This window comes from Budorcas taxicolor, chromosome 3 (assembly GCF_023091745.1).
Source record: "Budorcas taxicolor isolate Tak-1 chromosome 3, Takin1.1, whole genome shotgun sequence".
In the NCBI taxonomy this organism is placed as follows: domain Eukaryota; kingdom Metazoa; phylum Chordata; class Mammalia; order Artiodactyla; family Bovidae; genus Budorcas; species Budorcas taxicolor.
The window spans coordinates 94667862-94686122 of NC_068912.1; the positions used below are offsets into that span (position 1 = coordinate 94667862).

At 38.1% G+C, this 18261-nt stretch overlaps 1 protein-coding gene across 1 annotated transcript in view; it reads left to right on the forward strand.

Moving 5' to 3' along the window:
- Positions 1 to 18261, forward strand: part of NRDC (nardilysin convertase) — a 112011-nt gene that overhangs the window by 87167 nt on the left and 6583 nt on the right. Inside the window, exons 15-21 of the mRNA XM_052636556.1 lie at positions 5304 to 5408; positions 9621 to 9744; positions 10298 to 10384; positions 11797 to 11916; positions 12679 to 12730; positions 13757 to 13907; positions 16935 to 17062. Of these exons, the coding sequence (XP_052492516.1) occupies positions 5304 to 5408; positions 9621 to 9744; positions 10298 to 10384; positions 11797 to 11916; positions 12679 to 12730; positions 13757 to 13907; positions 16935 to 17062 (767 nt within the window). The remainder of the gene's footprint in view (positions 1 to 5303; positions 5409 to 9620; positions 9745 to 10297; positions 10385 to 11796; positions 11917 to 12678; positions 12731 to 13756; positions 13908 to 16934; positions 17063 to 18261) is intronic.

Sequence of the window (18261 nt, forward strand, 5' to 3'; positions counted from 1 at the left end):
GCCATACATCCAGATGAATCAGCCATGGGTATACCTGTGTTCCTCATCCTGACCTTCCCTCCCACCTTCCTCCCCATCCCATCCCTCAGGGTCATCCCAGTCCACCAGCCCTGAGCACCCTGTCTCATGCATCGAACCTGGACTGGCGATCTGTTTTACATATGATAATATACATGTTTCAATGCTGTTCTCTCAAATCATCCCACGCTCGCCTTCTCCCACAGAGTCCAAAAGTCCGTTCTTTACATCTGTGTCTCTTTTGCTGTCTTGCATATAGGGTCATCGTTACCATCTTTCTAAATTCCATATATATGCATTAGTATACTGTATTGGTGTTTTTCTTTCTGACTTACTTCGCTCTGTATAATAGGCTCCAGTTTCATCCACCTCATTAGAACTGATTCAAATGCATTCTTTTTCATAGCTGAGTAATATTCCATTGTGTATATGTACCACAGCTTTCTTATCCATTCATCTGCCGATGGGCATCTAGGTTGCTTCCATGTTCTGGCTATTGTAAACAGTGCTGTGATGAACATTGAGGTACATGTGTCTCTTTCAATTCTCAGTTCCTCCATGTGTATACCCAGCAGTGGGATTGCTGGGTTGTATGGCAGTTCTATTTCCAGTTTTTTAAGGAATCTCCACAATGTTGTCCATAGTGGCTGTACTAGTTTGCATTCCCACCAACAATGTAAGAGGGTTCCTTTTTCTCTGCACCCTCTCCAGCATTTATTGTTTGTAGACTTTTGGATAGCAGCCATTCTGACCGGTGTGAGATGGTACCTCATTGTGGTTTTGATTTGCATTTCTCCGATAATGAGTGATGTTGAGCATCTTTTCATGTGTTTGTTAGCCATCTGTATGCCTTCTTTGGAGAAATGTCTGCTTAGTTCTTTGGCCCATTTTTTGATTGGGTCACTTATTTTTCTGGAATTGAGCTGCATGAGTTGCTTGTATTTTTTTGAGATTAATTCTATGTCAGTTGCTTCATCTGTTATTATTTTCCCCCATTCTGAAGGCTGCCTTTTTACCTTGCTTATAGTTTCCATCGTTGTGCAAAAGCTTTTAAGTTTAATTAGGTCCCATTTGTTTATTTTTGCTTTATTTCCATTACCCTGGAAAGTGGATCATAGATGATCCTGCTATGATTTACATCAGAGAGTGTTTTGCCTATGTTTTCCTCTAGGAGTTTTATAGTTTCTGGTCTTAAATTTGGATCTTTGATCCATTTTGAGTTTATTTTTGTGTATGGTGTTAGAAAGTGTCCTGCTGCTGCTGCTGCTGCTAAGTCGCTTCAGTCGTGTCTGACTCTGTGCGACCCCATAGATGGCAGCCCACCAGGCTCCCCCGTCCCTGGGATTCTGTAGGCAAGAATACTGGAGTGGGTTGCCATTTCCTTCTCCAGTGCATGAAAGTGAAAAGTGAACGTGAAGTCACTCAGTCGTGTCCAACTCTTAGCGACCCCGTGGACTATAGCCTACCAGGCTCCTCCATCCATGGGATTTTCCAGGCAAGAGTACTGGAGTGGGGTGCCATTGCCTTCTCCAAGAAAGTGTCCTAGTTTCATTCTTTTACAGGTGGTTGACCAGTTTTCCCAGCACCACTTGTTAAAGAGATTGTCTTTTCTCCATTCTATATTCTTGCCTCCTTTGTCAAAGATAAGGTGTCCATAGGTGCGTGGATTTATCTCTGGGCTTTCTGTTTTGTTCCATTGATCTATGTTTCTGTCTTTGTGCCAGTACCATACTGTCTTCATGACTGTTGCTTTGTAGTATAGCCTGAAGTCAGGCAGGTTGATTCCTCCAATTCCATTCTTCTTTCTTAAGATTGCTTTGGCTATTTGAGGTTTTTTGTATTTCCATACAAATTGTGAAATTATTTGTTCTAGTTCTCTGAAAAATACCATTGGTAGCTTGATAAGGATTGCATTGAATCTATAGATTGCTTTGGGTAGTATACTCATTGTCATTATATTGATTCTTCCTATCCGTGAACACGGTATATTTCTTCATCTATTTGTGTCATCTTTTATTCCTTTCACCAGTTTTCTATATATAGGTCTTTTGTTTCTTTAGGTAGATTTATTCCTAAGTATTTTATTCTTTTTGTTGCAGTGGTGAATGGAATTGTTTCCTCTTTCTGTTTTCTTATTGTTAGTGTATAGGAATGCAAGGGATTTCTATGTATTAATTTTACATCCTACAACTTTACTATATTCATTGATTAGCTCTGATAATTTTCTGCTGGAGTCTTTAGGGTTTTCTATGTAGAGGATCATGTCATCTTCAAACAATGAGAGTTTTACTTCTTCTTTTCCAATTTGGATTCCTTTTATTTCTTTTTCTTCTCTGATTGCTGTGGCCAAAACTTCCAAAACTATGTTGAATAATAGTGGTGAGAGTGGCACCCTTGTCTTGTTCCTGACTTTAGGGGAAATGCTTTCAATTTTTCACCACTGGGGATAATGTTTGCTGTAGGTTAATCACATAATGGCTTTTATTATGGTGAGGTATGTTCCTTCTATTCCTGCTTTCTGGAGGGTATTTGTCATAAATGTATGTTGAATTTTGTCAAAGGCTTTCTCTACATCTATTGACATAATCATGTGGTTTTCATCTTTCAATTTGTTGATGTGGTGTATCACATTGATTTGCGAATATTGGAGAATCCTTGCATCCCTGGGATAAAGCCCACTTGGTCATGATGTATGATCTTTTATATATGTTGTTGGAATCTGTTTGCTAGAATTTTGTTAAGGATTTTTGCATCTATGTTCATCAGTGATACTGGCCTGTAGTTTTCTTTTTTGTGTGGCATCTTTGTCAGGTTTTGGTATTAGGGTGATGGTAGCCTCATAGAATGAGTTTGGCAGTTTATCTTCCTCTGCAATTTTCTGAAAGAGTTTGAGTAGGATAGGTGTTAGCTCTTCTCTAAATTTTTGGTAGAATTCAGCTGTGGAGTCATCTGGTCCTGGGCTTTTGTTTGTTGGAAGATTTCTGATTACAGTTTCAATTTCTGTGCTTGTGGTGGGTCTGTTAAGATTTTCTGTTTCTTCCTGGTTCGGTTTTGGAAAGTTATACTTTTCTAAGAATTTGTCCATTTCTTCCAAGTTGTCCATTTTTTTGGCATATAGTTGCTCATAGTAGTCTCTTATGATCCTTTGTATTCTTATGTTGTCTGTTGTGATTTCTCCATTTTCATTTCTAATTTTGTTGATTTGATTCTTCTCCCTTTTTCTGTTGATGAGTCTGGCTAATGGTGTGTCTATTTTATTTATCTTCTCAAAAAAACAGCTTTTAATTTTGTTGATTTGGGCTATGGTCTCCTTTGTTTCTTTTGTATTTATTTCTGCCCTAATTCTTATGATTTCTTTCCTTCTACTAACCCTGGGGTGCTTCATTTCTTCTTTTTCTAGTTGCTTTAGGTGTATAGTTAGGTTATTTACTTGATTTCTCTCCTGTTTCTTAAGGTAGGCTTGTACTGCTATGAACCTTCCCCTTAGCACTGCTTTTACAGAATCCCATAGGTTTTAGGTTGTTGTGTTTTCATTTACATGCATTGCTATGCATGGTTTAATTTCTTCTGTGATTTGTTGGTTATTCGGAAGTGTGTTGTTTAGCCTCCATATGTTTGAGTGAACTCCGGGAGTTGGTGATGGACAGGGAGGCCTGGCGTGCTGCGATTCATGGAGTCGCAAAGAGTCGGACACGACTGAGCAACTGAGCTGAACTGACATTTAATCTTACTGCATTGCTGCTACTGCTGAGTCACTTCAGTTGTGTCCGACTCTTAGTGACCCCATGGACTGAAGCCTACTAGGCTCCTCCATCCAAGGGATTTTCCAGGCAAGAGTACTGGAGTGGGTTGCCATTGCCTAATCTTACTGTATTATGATCAGAAAAGATGCTTGAGATGATTTCAGTTTTTTTGAATTTACCAGGGCTAGATTTATGGCCCAGGTGGTGATCTGTCCTGGAGAAGTTCTGTGTACACTTGAGAAAAAGGTGAAATTCATTGTTTTAGGGTGAGATGTCCTATAGATATCAATTAGATCTAACTGGTCTATTGTATATCTACCCATAGGTGTGAATGGGGTATTAAAGTCTCCCACTATTATTGTGTTACTGTTAATTTCCCCTTTCATACTTGTTAGCATTTGCCTTACATATTGCGGTGCTCCTTTGTTGAGTGCATATATATTTATCACTGTTATATCTTCTTCTTGGATTGATTCTTTGATCATTACATAGTGTCCTTCTTTGTCTCTCTCTGGCTATCCCCTGGTTTGGGTTGCTATCTCACGTTAGCTCCCTCAGATTGCCCTTATGGCATTCAGGCCCAGTCCTTACCCTAAGCAGTGCAGCCCCCACCTCCCTGTTCAGCCCCCGCTTGCTGGTGGCAGACGTGAGCATCTGGGCTACTGGGAGTTGCAGTTAAGCATGTAATCTGTGGGTTTTATTTATTTATTTTTTCCTCCCTGTTGTTTTGCCCTCTGAGATTCCAAAACTCCCCAGAGACCTGCCAATGAGAGGGTTTCCTGGTGTTTGGAAACTTCTCTTTTACGACTCCCTCCTGGATGGGTCTCCGTCCCTAACTCTTTTGTCTGTCTTTATCTTTTATATTTTGTCTTACCTCCTTTCAAAGACAATAGGCTGCCTTTCTGGGTGCCTGGTGTCCTCCGCCAGCATTCAGAAGTTGTTTTGTGGTATTTGCTCAGTGTTCAAATGATCTTTTGATGAATTTGTGGGGGAGAAAGTGGTCTCCTTGTCCTACACCTCTGCCATCTTAGGACTGCCCTCATTAGTTCAGTTTTAAATTGAGATAATATACTAGTTAATTTACCATTTATATCAAGACTTTAATGACAAAATTTGATTTCTACCTTGATTTTGATTCATGCTTACAAATAGTTTCTGGTTACAGTGCTGTAGTGATTAAATGATGAAAACCTTGTCTTTGGGCACTTCACAGTGCCCATTGTTAAAATTTGGGCCATTGTTAAAATTTCCAATGTTAAAATTTCTGCCATGAAGATGCTGTGACATGATTAGAGCCTTGTGTGCTGTAGGGCTCAGGACGGGGTGTTGGTGGGATGTTAGGATAAGCTACTTAAAGTGTTCTCTGGCTAATTTATGTTAGAATTCTGAGCATCAAATCCTTAAGCTGCCATTATATTTGGTTGTATCTGTGGGAAACTTTTGGTTTCATCGTTTAAAAAAAGAGCTAAGTATTTATAGTTTGTGGGAAATTAAGGATAGTAATGAGGATTTATGGTGTGAAATAATTTTACCTCTTTACAGACAGATCCAGTTGAGTATGTAGAAAACATGTGTGAAAACATGCAGCTGTACCCACTACAGGACTTTCTCACTGGAGATCAGCTTCTCTTTGAATACAAGCCAGAAGTAAGGAGGTTTCCATATCTAAACCTTACTTTTAGAGAAATAGGAGGGTGGGAAAGTGGAGAAAGTACATAAGAACATGAGAATGGAGAAAATTAGGTTATGTTCAGTCGGGTTTTTGTTTGTTTTAACTGAAGAAATATCAATAGTTTTGTGGATAATTTTTCATGATTCTTGTATATGACCATGCTTTAATATGATGAGAAAATCAAGTCCTCTCCTTAGGTACAGTTCTTACTATTTTTCAAGTGTTGAAATATCTATTAAAGTCATTTCTAAGAATTATGTGCTTTAGGTGATAAACATAAACTTGCTTGGCTTGCCTTTTAATTCTGTTGAAGACTGTACAATTTTAATCATTTTGAGAATATGTACAAGAGAAATACAAGAATCCTTGATTTCAAAATATATGACTTATGTGTAATAAATATTACACATAAATAGTTGGTCAGGGTCTTTCCTCCACTAGTCCTGGTAAATAAATCATTTTACTCCATATGGGGTAGAGGTTTTCAACCAGGGGTGATTATGTCCCCATGGGATATTTGTCACTGCCTGGGTACAAGGAAAACCATTCAGCATCACAGTAATCTCAGTCTGTGCTCCAACCACTGATGCCGAAGAAGCTGAAGCTGACCAGTTCTGTGAAAACTTACAACACTTCTAAAATTAGCACCAAAGATGTGCTTTTCATCACAGGGGATTGGAATGCAAAAGTAGGGAGTCAAGAGATACCCAGAATAACAGAAAAGTTTGCCCTTGAAGTACAAAATGAAGTAAGGCAAAGGCTAACAAAGTTTTGTCAAGAAAGCACACTGGTCATTGTAACACCCTTTCTGACAACCCAAAGACTACTCTGCACATCGATATCACCAGATTGGTCAGTACCAAAATCATATTGATTTATGTTCTTTGCAGCTAAAGATGGAGAAGCTGTAGATAGTCAGTAAAAACAAGACCTGGAGCTGACTGTGGCTCAAATCATGAGCTTCTTATTGCAAAATTTGGCTTAAATTGAAGAAAGTAGGGAAAACTGCCAGGCCATTCAGGTATGACCTAAATCAAATCCCTTATGATTATATGGTGAAGGTAACTAATAGATTCAAGGGACTAGATCTGGTAGACAGAGTGACTGAAGAAATATGGATGGAGGTTCGTAACATGGTATAGGAGGCAGTGACCAAAACCATGCCAAAGAAAAAGAAAAAAAATTCAGAAAGGTAAAGTGGTTGTCTGAAAAGGCTTTACAAAGAGCTGAGGAAAGAAAAGTGAAAGACAAGGGAATAAGGGGAAAATGCAGCCAAAATGAATGCAGAGTTCTGGAGAACAACAAGGAGAGAATAAACCTTCTTAAATGAACAATGCAAAGGAATAGAAGAAAACTATAGGATGAAGAAGACTGGAGATCTCTTCAAGAAAATTGGAGATACCAGTGCAACATTTCATGTAAGGAGAGGTAGGATAAAGGACGGAAATGGTAAGGACCTGAAAGAAGCAGAAGATATTAAGAAGAGGTGGCAAGAATACACAGAAGAACTATACAAAATGGGTCTTAATGACCTGGATAACCAAGATGGTATGGTCACTCATCTAGAGCCTGACATCCTTGGCGGGTGAAGTCAAGTGGGCCTTAGGAAGCATCACTATGAACAAAGCTAGTGGAGGTGATGAAATTCCAGCTGAGCTATTTCAGATCCTAAAAGATGATGCTGTGAAAGTGCTGCACACAACATACCAGCAAATTTGGAAAACTAAGCAGTGGCCATGCGACTGGAAAAGGTCAGTTTTCATTCCAGTCCCAAAGAACGGCAGTGTAAAAGAATATTCAGACTACCGTATAGTTGCTCATTTCACATGCTAGCAAAGTGATGCTCAAAATCTTTCAAGCTAGGCTTCAGCTGTACATTAACTGAGAACTTCCAGATGTACAAACTAGGTTTAGAAAAGGCAGAGGAACCAGAGATCAAATTGCCAACGTTCATTAGATCATGGAGAAAGCAAGGGAATTATAAAAAAACATCTACTTCTGCTTCATGAAGACTGTGTTAATAAAGCCTTTGACTGTGTGGATCACAACAAACAGTGTAAAATTCTTAAAGAGATGGGAATATCAGACCACCATACCTGTCTCCTGAGAAACCTGTATGTGGGTCAAGAAGCAACATTTAGAACCAGACATAGAAAAACTGACTGGTTCAAAATTGGGAAATGAGTATGACTAGGCTGTATAGTGTCACCTTGCTTATTTAATTTCTACATCATGTGAAATGCTGGGCTGGGTGAATCACAAGCTGAAATCAGGATTGCCAGGAGAAATATTGGCAACCTCAGATATGCAGATGATACCACTCTAATGGCAGAAAACAAAGAGGAACCAAAGATCCTCTTGATTAGGGTGAAAGAGGAGTGAAAAAGCTGGCTTAAAACTCAATATTCAAAAAATTTAAGATCATGGCTTCTAGTCCCATCATTTCATAGCAAACAGAAGGGATAAAAGTGGAAACAGTGACAGATTTTATTTTCTTGGGCTCCAAAATCACTGCAGACGGTGACTGCAGCCAAAAAAGATGCTTGCTTCTTGGAAGGAAAGCTATGACAAACCTAGACAATATATTAAAAAGCAAACATCACTTTGTCAACAAAGTCAACTTACGGAAGTCAAAGCTATGTTTTTTCCGGTAGTCATGTGTGGATGTGAGAGTTGGACCATCAAGAAGAATTTATGTTTTTGAATTGTGGTGCTGGAAAAGACTCTTGAAAGCCCCTTGGACGGCAAGGAGATGAAACCAGTCAATCTTAAAGGAAATCAACCCTGAATATTCATTGGAAGTACTGATGCTGAAGCTGAAGCTCCAGTCCTTTGGCCACCTGATATGAAGAACTGACTCATTGGAAAAGACCCTGATGCTGGGAAAGATTGAAGGCAAGAGGAGAAAGGGTTGGCAGAAGATGAGATGGTTAGGTAGCATCACGGGCTCAATGGAATGAGTTGGAGCAAAGTCCAGGAGATAGTGGAGGACAAAGAAGCCTGGTGTGCTGCAGTCCATGGGGTTGCAAGGAGTTGGACACGACTTAGTGACTGAACAACAGCAACAAAGGGTACATTTCAGTTGTCACAGCTGGAGAGTGATCTTGGCATCTAGTGGGTAGAAGCCAGAGTTGTTGCTGAACATTTTACAGTGCAGGAGATGGCACTCTACAACTAGAAATTATCTGGCCCAAAATGTTAATAGTACTGAGGTGAGAGACTCTGATGATGGTAGGTATTATAAAACTACTGATTTTAAAGAAGATAGGGAAAGGTAAAGGAAGAAGCAGTAACCACATATTCTTCTCATTTCCCTAGGATGATTGTGCCCGGGGGGCCAAGTATTTTTTTCTGAACCACTGTTTGTTGTTTTTTTCTCAAAGAAATGTTTTTAAGTAGTAGTTAGGGTTTCAAATCTAACCCACAAAAATCTTATGCTGAATTCTTGTCATAGCTGAAGAATTATTGCAGGAGGCTCTACATTGAATCATTTTATTGATTCTTGTGTTTGAAGTAGTATAATACATAATAGTTAAGAGCATAGTTTTTGAAATTATGTACAAACTTGGTTAGAACTCCACTTGTCACTTCTAGGTGTGGTGTTCTGTGCTGATTATATAATCTTTAATCTGAGCAAATTACTTAAACTTTAACCTCTGAGGCTGAGTGCTTTCTATAAAATAGGTCTGAAAAGTAAAGTGAAACTATTAATTGCTCAATCGTGTCTGACTCTTTGCAACCCTGTGGACTGTAGCCCACCTGGTTCCTCTGTCCATGGAATTATCCAGGCAAGAATACTGGAATGAGTATCACTCCCCTCTCCAGGGGACCTTCCTGAACCAGGGAAAATAAGGGTTATTTTTAGGATTAAATGAAATACTACCTGGCACATAGTAAAAGCTTAGTAAATGGTAGCTTTCTTTCACTGCTAGTCCTATTATGTAGGATTTGAGATGAGAACTGTTGGAGCATTCTGAAGAAAGATATTTGAAGCTGCTGATAGACTAATGAAGTTTTGTCAATTAGGGTGGTCATGGACTGTAGACAGTTTCAGGAGCATTAAGGTGCTAGGATCTTGGGTGTCTAACATAGTGTGGCTTTGCCTTTTTAACAGAGATGTATTAGATTGAAGTTATAATTGTTGTGTATGTGTCTCCCCCCTCCACTTTCCCCTTGCCCCCAATTAGGTCATTGCTGAAGCCCTTAATCAGCTAGTTCCTCAAAAGGCAAATCTTGTTCTACTGTCTGGTGCTAATGAGGGAAAATGTGACCTCAAGGAGAAATGGTTTGGGACTCAGTATAGTATGGAAGGTAAAATATTTTTAAATTGTCCTACATTTAGGTATATGAGTCACCTGGGAAGTTTTATTCCTTAATAGTTTGTCTGGTAGTTCCTGTGGGGAAAATGGTTTGTTTTTTTTTAAGAAGTTTACTTTGAAATGAAAATTATTTATGTTACTTTGCTGGAAATTGTTTTCTGCAGTGCTTATATCTATATTAGCTAGTGAGAAAATCCTGTTGTCTTGGTAGCCTGGGGCTATTTTTGGCTGTATTTTAGAAAAGTGCCCCCAGACTTTAGTGTGCATATGTATCACCTGGAGGTCTTATTAAAATATGGATTGTGATTCAGTAACTCTAGAGTTGAGTCTGTGATTCTGTGTTTCTAACAAATTTTCCAGGTGATAACAATGCTGATGAAACCACCCATTGAGTAGCAAGAGTTTGGAAACTCTGGTTATGTCGCTTACAGTTTTCCTGAGATAAAAGAACTGGTTAGTGAAGACCAGTTGTTGACTGGGTTGTTACTATGAGAATTCTGAACATTTCATTCTTTATTGGATCAGTTTGTCTTTTATCTCTACAGATATTGAAAACTCTTGGGCTGAACTGTGGAAGAGTGATTTTGAATTGAATCCAGATCTTCATCTTCCAGCTGAAAACAAGTACATAGGTCAGTGAAATATCAGTCATTATACATAATCCATCCATGTACTAATATTAAATAATACCTGTATAGTGTATTTTACAAAGTATCCTTTGAATTCATATTTGAGTTTCCCAGTCATCTCTGGGATGAGCATTACAGTTTTCTTACTTTTCCAAACGATAAAACTGAAGCTCAGAAAAGCCAAGTGGCTTGTCCTGGACTGTTCAGTTGGTGAATGCAGGAAAGAGGACATAAGCATAGATCCTGGGACTTATTCTGGTCAATGATAGCTGATCCTTTCACGTCAGTCCCTCTAGGTGTTGCCATTATCTTGTCTGATTATTCTAGAAGTTTTCAAACTACAGGTTGCCTTCCAGTGTAATGAATTGTGAAAGCGTTAAAAAAAAATCAGAGTGGAAAATAGCTAAATGTTTCATTAAATAAAGAAAGGGTATTATTTTCAGAAGTTTTGTTCCCAGTAGGTATATGTGTGTGTTAACCTGTCTACTAGCTTACAATAAAAAACAATTCTAACTGTGAGGAAGTCACTGGTCTAGGACAAATATAATTTACTCAGAATATCATTTTTCCCAGCAATTCTATTCCTAGGTATATACCCAAAAGAAAACAGATATTCAAACAAATGCATGTACATGCATGTTGATAGCAGCATTATTCATGAAAGGCAAAGGGTGGAAACAACTAGTGTTCATAATGAATGAATGGATAAACAAACTATGGCATATACATACAATGATGTATTATTCTGTCATAAAAAGAAATGAAGTACTGATATATGCTACAGTATGGATGAATCTTGAAAACATGGTAAATGAAAGAAGACAGACAAAAGGGGTTACATGTATGATTCTTTTTACCTGAAATACCCAGAATAGGTAAATCCATACAGACACAGAACTTAGGTTGATGGTCACCAGTGGCAGTGGGGAGTGGGTAATGGGGAGCAACTGCTTAGTGGGTTTAGGGGTTTCCTATTGGGTTGATGAAAATGTTTTGCAACTAGAAAGAAGTGGTAGTTGCACAACATTGTGAGTATACTTAATTCCCCCGAATTGTTCACTTTAAAATGGTTAATTTTGTTTGTTAACTTTCAAAAATATGTAAATTTGGTAAAATTCATTCTCATTCAAGAATGCATTCATAAATTGGTCTATACTATTATTTTGACCAAAAGTCCCTCTCACAGTTAAGATTGGTCAGCTCTTGGGAAATTACAGATTTTCAGAGTTCATGTAGTTTAAGGCCAAGAGGACTTTCTTTTTAGTATTGTTCTACTAATTTATTTTACTCTAACATTTGAATTTGACATGTTTTTTGCCTCAAAAAAGAGTTACCTAGAGTTCTGAAACCAAGAACAGATTGATGAAAATTCTGTTGTGATAACTGAGTGATTTATTACCTTTTGCTTTTGTTAGCCACGGATTTCATGTTGAAGGCTTTTGATTGTCCAGAGACAGAATACCCTGTTAAAATTGTGAATACTCCACAAGGTTGCCTGTGGTATAAGAAAGACAACAAATTCAAAATCCCCAAAGGTAAAATGTTTCCCTCCTTAAAAATAGTGAAATAAGTATAACCAATCTTTCTCCAGTTTCTTACAACCTTTTACCTCTTGTCTGTCACATCTTCCTTTTCTCTTCCCCTTCTACTTGAAGACCTATCGGATCCATACTGTGCTTCTGTGCTGTCACAGAAATTCTTATGTACACTACAGATCCCAGGGAATAAATAAGGATTCAAGCATAAAATGAAATTATTTTTTGATTTTTTTTCTCAGTTAAATGAATTTTGCATTTAATTCTATATGCATTTTTCCTGACCAAGACTATTGATAAGAAGATTATCCATAGGCCTCTCTGCATATCTGTCTATGTATGTGATTTTCCTATAGATTAAAGTGTGCCTTCTGGACACTCTTTGGAATGGTAAATATACTTTATCAGGACGCTTAAGGATAAAAATATAATGAGGATTTAAGGATTAGTGGTTTATTTCAGAATTTTTAAAACATCATCATATTGGGGGAAAATAACAGATGTACTAAATATTAAAGCATCTGTCTACAATGCGGGAGACCTGGGTTTGATCCCTGGGTCAGGAAGATTCCCTGGAGAAGGAAATGGCAATCCACTCCAGTCCTGTTGCCTGGAAAATCCCATGGACAGAGGAGCCTGGTAGGCTACAGTCCATGGGCTCACAAAGAGTTGGACACGACTGAGTGACTTCACTTTCACTTTCACTAAATATTTGAGGCCTCTGGCCATTAGTTTCTTATGTAGGGTCTTTTTTTCTTTCAGCATATATACGTTTCCATCTGATCTCACCTTTGATACAGAAGTCTGCAGCAAAGTAAGAAATTGTCCTCTTTTCTGAAAGATATATATATATATATATATAAAAATTATTGAAAGACTTTTATTCTGAATCATTGTATCATGCTCTTTGTCAGTACTTGAGCTGTGCTCCTCATTTATGTGGTTTTTATGTGTCCAAAACAAATGATCTGTGTGAATCACTAAGATGGAATTGTGGCTGCTGCGTCTCCAGCACTTATTTGTACTGGATTGAGAAAGTTCCTTAAAGATGAGCTTGGGTTAGCTTCTAGTATATAATGAGGACTAGTGTGGATCTGTTGACCTGTATTTTGAGACTGCCAAGGAGTCTGATTTTACTTCATTCTTAGCAAATTATTTACACATTTATGTAGATAGCTGTATTGTGGGAGGTTGGAGAGCCTAAAATGTACCTGAATCATAGGAGGTGCTCAGGAAATGTTACTACATTTCTTCCTTTCTTTTGCCCCTTAACCTGTAAAATCCAGCCTTAAACTGACAAACAGCACTAACATTATTAATATCCAGTTTAAAAAGTGCATTACGGGACTTCCCCGGCCATCCAGTGGTTAAGACTATGCATTTCCAATGCATCAGTCTCTGGTTCAATTCCTAGTTGGGAAACTAAGATTCCACATGCCACATGGCCAAAAAAAAGAACATGACCCTCCTCTCTTCTCTCAGATTTTTAATTTGTTGGTCAGAAAACCTAGGCCGCAGGGATAGCCAGAGCATTTGGGCCAGTTGTTTTTCATGTATTTTACACTTATCCCATTGTGCAACATAAATATTATCATATTCTATTTGTGCATGACATGAAAAAGATAGGGGAGCACCGCTGAAGGTGGGAGTTCTGTAATGCCCCTGTGAAACTGAGCCCTAGTAAGCTGTATTTACCTTTGAGCTCAATTAGTATATAGAGTTTACATTCTGGAGTAGTGAATTAACATCTTTATAAAAGTGAAGTTTCTTACTCTGAGTTGAAGGAAATTTGTCTATTTCTTGTCAGTTAATGATACTATTTGCATTTTTATACTCTTAGTGTGGTCCTCTTTGATATCTTTGTCAATATCCTTACCCATAACCTTGCGGAACCAGCTTATGAAGCAGATGTCGCACAGCTGGAGTATAAGCTGGTCGCTGGAGAACATGGTTTAATTATTCGAGTGAAAGGATTCAACCACAAACTACCTGTAAGTACAGTGCTCTGATTTCTTTGCAGACAACTTTAAAATTTCATATTTGTTTGTTGTGCCTATAGCACCAAGCATAGAGGTTTGTGCATGAGGTGCTGTATATGAAAAGAAGTATGTATTTATGTAGATCATTAGGTTTTTTTGACTGATGGCAGGTATTCCAACTTTGGCCACATATAAGAGCAACATATATTCTTTAATTAATTGCATTTATTGGGCTTCCCTGGTAGCTCAGGTGGTAAAGAATCTGCCTGCAATGCAAGAGACCCTGGTTCAATTCCTGGGTGGGACAGATTCCCTAGAGAAGGGAACAGCTATCCACTCCAGTATTCTGGCCTGGAGATCATTATGGTTTTTTTGGCTGATGGCAGGTATTCTGACTTTGGCCACATATAAGAACAACATATATTCTTCAGCTAATTACATTTATTAGTGTTGTATACATTAGTAATAGATACAGCACAGCCTGTGCCTTCAGACTTGATTACACTTCTCTTTGCTGTCAATTTTGCTGCAGCCAACACTGGTATTTAGGACTTATTTGAGTGTAATTGGGCTGCCCTTGTGGCCCAGACAGTAGAGTCTGCCTGCAATGTGGGAGACGTAGATTCTGTCCCTGGGTTGGGGAGATCCCCTGGAGGAGGAAAATGCTACCCATTCCAGTTTTCTGGCCTGGAGAATTCCGTGGACAGAGGAGCCTGGCAGACTACAGTCCATGGGGTCACAAAGAGCTGGACACGACTGAGTGACTAGCTCTTTCTTTGTTTTCTTTTTTGAGTGTAATTTCATGCCATAGTGCAAGGACAGATTTAAAACACCTGACATGTTCCCTGATGCCCTGACAAAGAGTAGAGCTTAGATGTCTATGTTCTTTCTTCATCTTCTTACAGTCTTTTCCATTGTTTCAAGTGTGTGTGTCTTGTTCCCTTCTAAGTTTATGACTCTTTAGAAAGAGTTTATATCTTGTTAGTGATTTATCTTTTGGTAAAGAATATGTTTCAGTGTCATCTGTCAGTACTTCATAAGTAAAGGAAGAAATACCAAGTACCAGGTAAAATAATGTACCCAACAACAAATTTTATATGTTGGTTTTTTGGGTAGAACATATATTAACATTTGGGGAATTGGGTTCATCTAAGAAAAAATCTGGAGGAGAGGACCTGGGAGTAATTAGACCTGTTCTAGGAGGTGATAGCCTCCATATCTTACCAAAAACCCTAGAGAAGAGTATAGTTTTCTCCTTTATACCCTCTTACCTGTCAGTCTCCCCTGGGAACAAAAATTTTTCTTAGGAGGAGACCCATGGAATATTTTAGTAACCTTCAAAAGCGTAAATATAATGTAGCTTAAAATCCAAACGTATTAAAGCCAAATACAGTAGTTGTCATTTGGTAGGTATGTTTTGGAATTACCTGGAGAGCATTTTAGAAATATAAACCATAGTATTTGAGGTTCTTCATTTATGAAGCTTCCCTAATGTAACATTAAAACTTGATATAAATACTGTAAATACATATATAAAACTAGAGATCATTTACACCTATGAAATACAGAGTCAAGCATTCTAAAAACTTGAAAGTTAAGTTCAAATATAACAAAAAGAATAATTCACCATGACCAGTGCCAGCAAAGCAAAGAGTTGGTTGTTCAGTTTTACGAAGCTGTTATAAATCATAAACCAAGTCAGTTGAGAAACACTGTGTTAGTATAGTGATAATGAACATAGGTCATTATATCAAAAGTCAGCTGAGAAACACTGTGTGAATGTAGTGATAAACGCCCCCAAAATTATTTGATAAATTTGAGTTGTCATTCCTAATAAGTAGGAATGGAGGGAGGTCACTTAACCACAATAAAAATCTTAATTAAAAGTACAATAGCAGATGTTATACTAACTGATGAAATCCTGAACATTAAAATTAGGAACAAGCCAAGGATACCCACGATCGCTTCTATTACTCGACATTATTTTTAGAGTTTCTGGCTACTGTATTAAAGTGAAAAAATAACACCTGGAAGAGAAAAATCATTTTTCTTTGCAAGATACTACTAGAATTTAAAAAATAACTTGTGATGTGACTCATCATAAGACCAGTATATCAATGGCTCATTTTCCTATAGTGCAATAACCACTTAGAAATGGATGGGAAAAAATACGCCACTATAATATTGAGAACAATAATCAAATATGTGAGAATAAAAAAAAGTGTAGAACCTATCTAAAGAAAGCTATAAATCTTTTTGAAGCATATAAAAGACTTTAAGGGAGAAGACACCACATGTTTCTGGATAGCACAGGTTGATACAAAGTCATTATTTCCTAAATTATCTTCTCCCAGTTAAAATCAAATTTAGGGTCAGTGGAGACACTCGATAAAATTATTTTTAAGTTTAATTGGAAGGAAAAAATGTTTTAAAATACCTCTGAAAATTATAAAAAAAAAATTTATTCCTTAGATTTTATAATTATTGAGAATTTTAGCTCCTAAAAATTCTTTGAGGGAGGGGCTTCTCTGGTGGCTCAGTGGGAAAGAATCTACCTGCCAATGCAGGAAACACCGGTTCAGTCCTTGATCTGGGAAGATGCCACGTGTCCCGGAGCTTGTGTGCTGCAACTGTTGAGCCTGTGCTTAGAACCCAGGAGACGCACCTGCTGAGCCCACATGCTGCAACTGCTGAAGCCCATGCATCCTCGGCTCTGTGCTCCACAGCAAGAGAAACCACCGCACTGAGAAGCTGACTCACGATAGCGAGAGAGTAGTCCTCACTCGTTGCAACTGGAGAAAAGCCTGCATAGCAGCGAAGACCAAGCACAGCCAAAAATAAATGAATCACGTAGCTAGGTGGTGTAGCCATGAGTTAGGGAAAAAAAAGATTCTTTGAGTCATTAGTACTTATGTCCCACACAGTGCCTATTTTATCATACTGAACCCGTGGTAGAAACCAATGGGAAACATTTTCCCCCTAAAAATCAGTGGATTTACATGTTTCTCCACCTAAGGTGTTTCTTTCTTTTCTTCTTAGCTGCTGTTTCAGCTTATTATTGACTACTTAGCGGAGTTCAGTTCCACACCAGCTGTGTTTACAATGATAACTGAGCAATTGAAGAAGACCTACTTTAACATCCTCATCAAGCCTGAAACTCTGGCCAAGTGGGTATACATGGGATCAGCTTATATTTTGCAGGCCTAAAATGATTTGCCTTCCTTGGAATTAAGTGTGGGGAATGAGGCTGTTGTTTCAGTGCTAATTCAGATGTGATAGAATTGTGCTGTGTTTTAGGAAACTAGCCCATAGAGAGTTTCTAAACTCAGTGTAAGTAGTTATCAGTGAGGAGGACTGCAAGCAGTCTAGTATACTTAATTAGAGGCTAAAGGTTAAAAGAGTGTTTTTTCCTAGTTTCTAAGTAAAACACAGTTCAAAAAGTGCTGACTTTGTTGTAGCTCAAAATTGCTTAGTGTATTGGATGTTGTAATAAGTAGCTGAGTTAAATTGCCTAACAGGTCATTTATCTGACAACTGTAACTATCCAGAATTCAGTCAGGTTGCAGAAGAGAGCAGAAACGCTTCTGGACAGTCTGTGTGCTGATGCTTAAGCCCTCCGCTAATAGGCAATTGTCTTGGGCCTTTCACCAGAGCCTGTTCTTTAATCCAGGGCCAGCGGTAGCTTATAGGGTACCTTTTGTGTGAATCAGAAAAAAAGTACACTCTTGGGGTAAAAAGGCTCTGTCAGCAGGTAGAGCCTTTGTGGGAGGAGGGGAAAAGTACCTTCTGAGCATATATAGCCCTTTATGCATATGGCTTGCAAGCCCCTACTTGACCTGTTTGCTGGGCATCTATAAATACCCTGCATTAGACATAGTATATAATGAGATCATAAATGGCCAAAATTCGAAAGCAGGGGAGGGAGTAGTTAAGAATCAGACATGTAATGACTGATAATCTGATCACAAAAAGTTATAAAAACTAATAATCAAATATAAATGGGAAAGGAGAGTTGTCTGGAACTGTTGATATGATGAAAAACAACCCCGTATATGCTATAACTCCTGAATACTACTTTGTTAAAATGTGGTAGAGTAATACTTGTTTATTGAAGATTTGGTTTGTGTTAGGTCTAAGAACTTAAAGTGTATTTAATTCTCACCAAAACTGATAATAGTATGGCATTTTTATTTCCCTTGTTTTACAAATGAAATGGAGTTCACAGATGTTAGGTAACTTGGCCATATTTAATCAGCTTACTAAAAAAATAATAATAAATAGCTTACTGTGTGGGAGGGAGTTAGTCTGATTCTTGCCTAGAGCGAGTTATGCTGTATTGTGATTGTAGATATGCATGATGGTCACT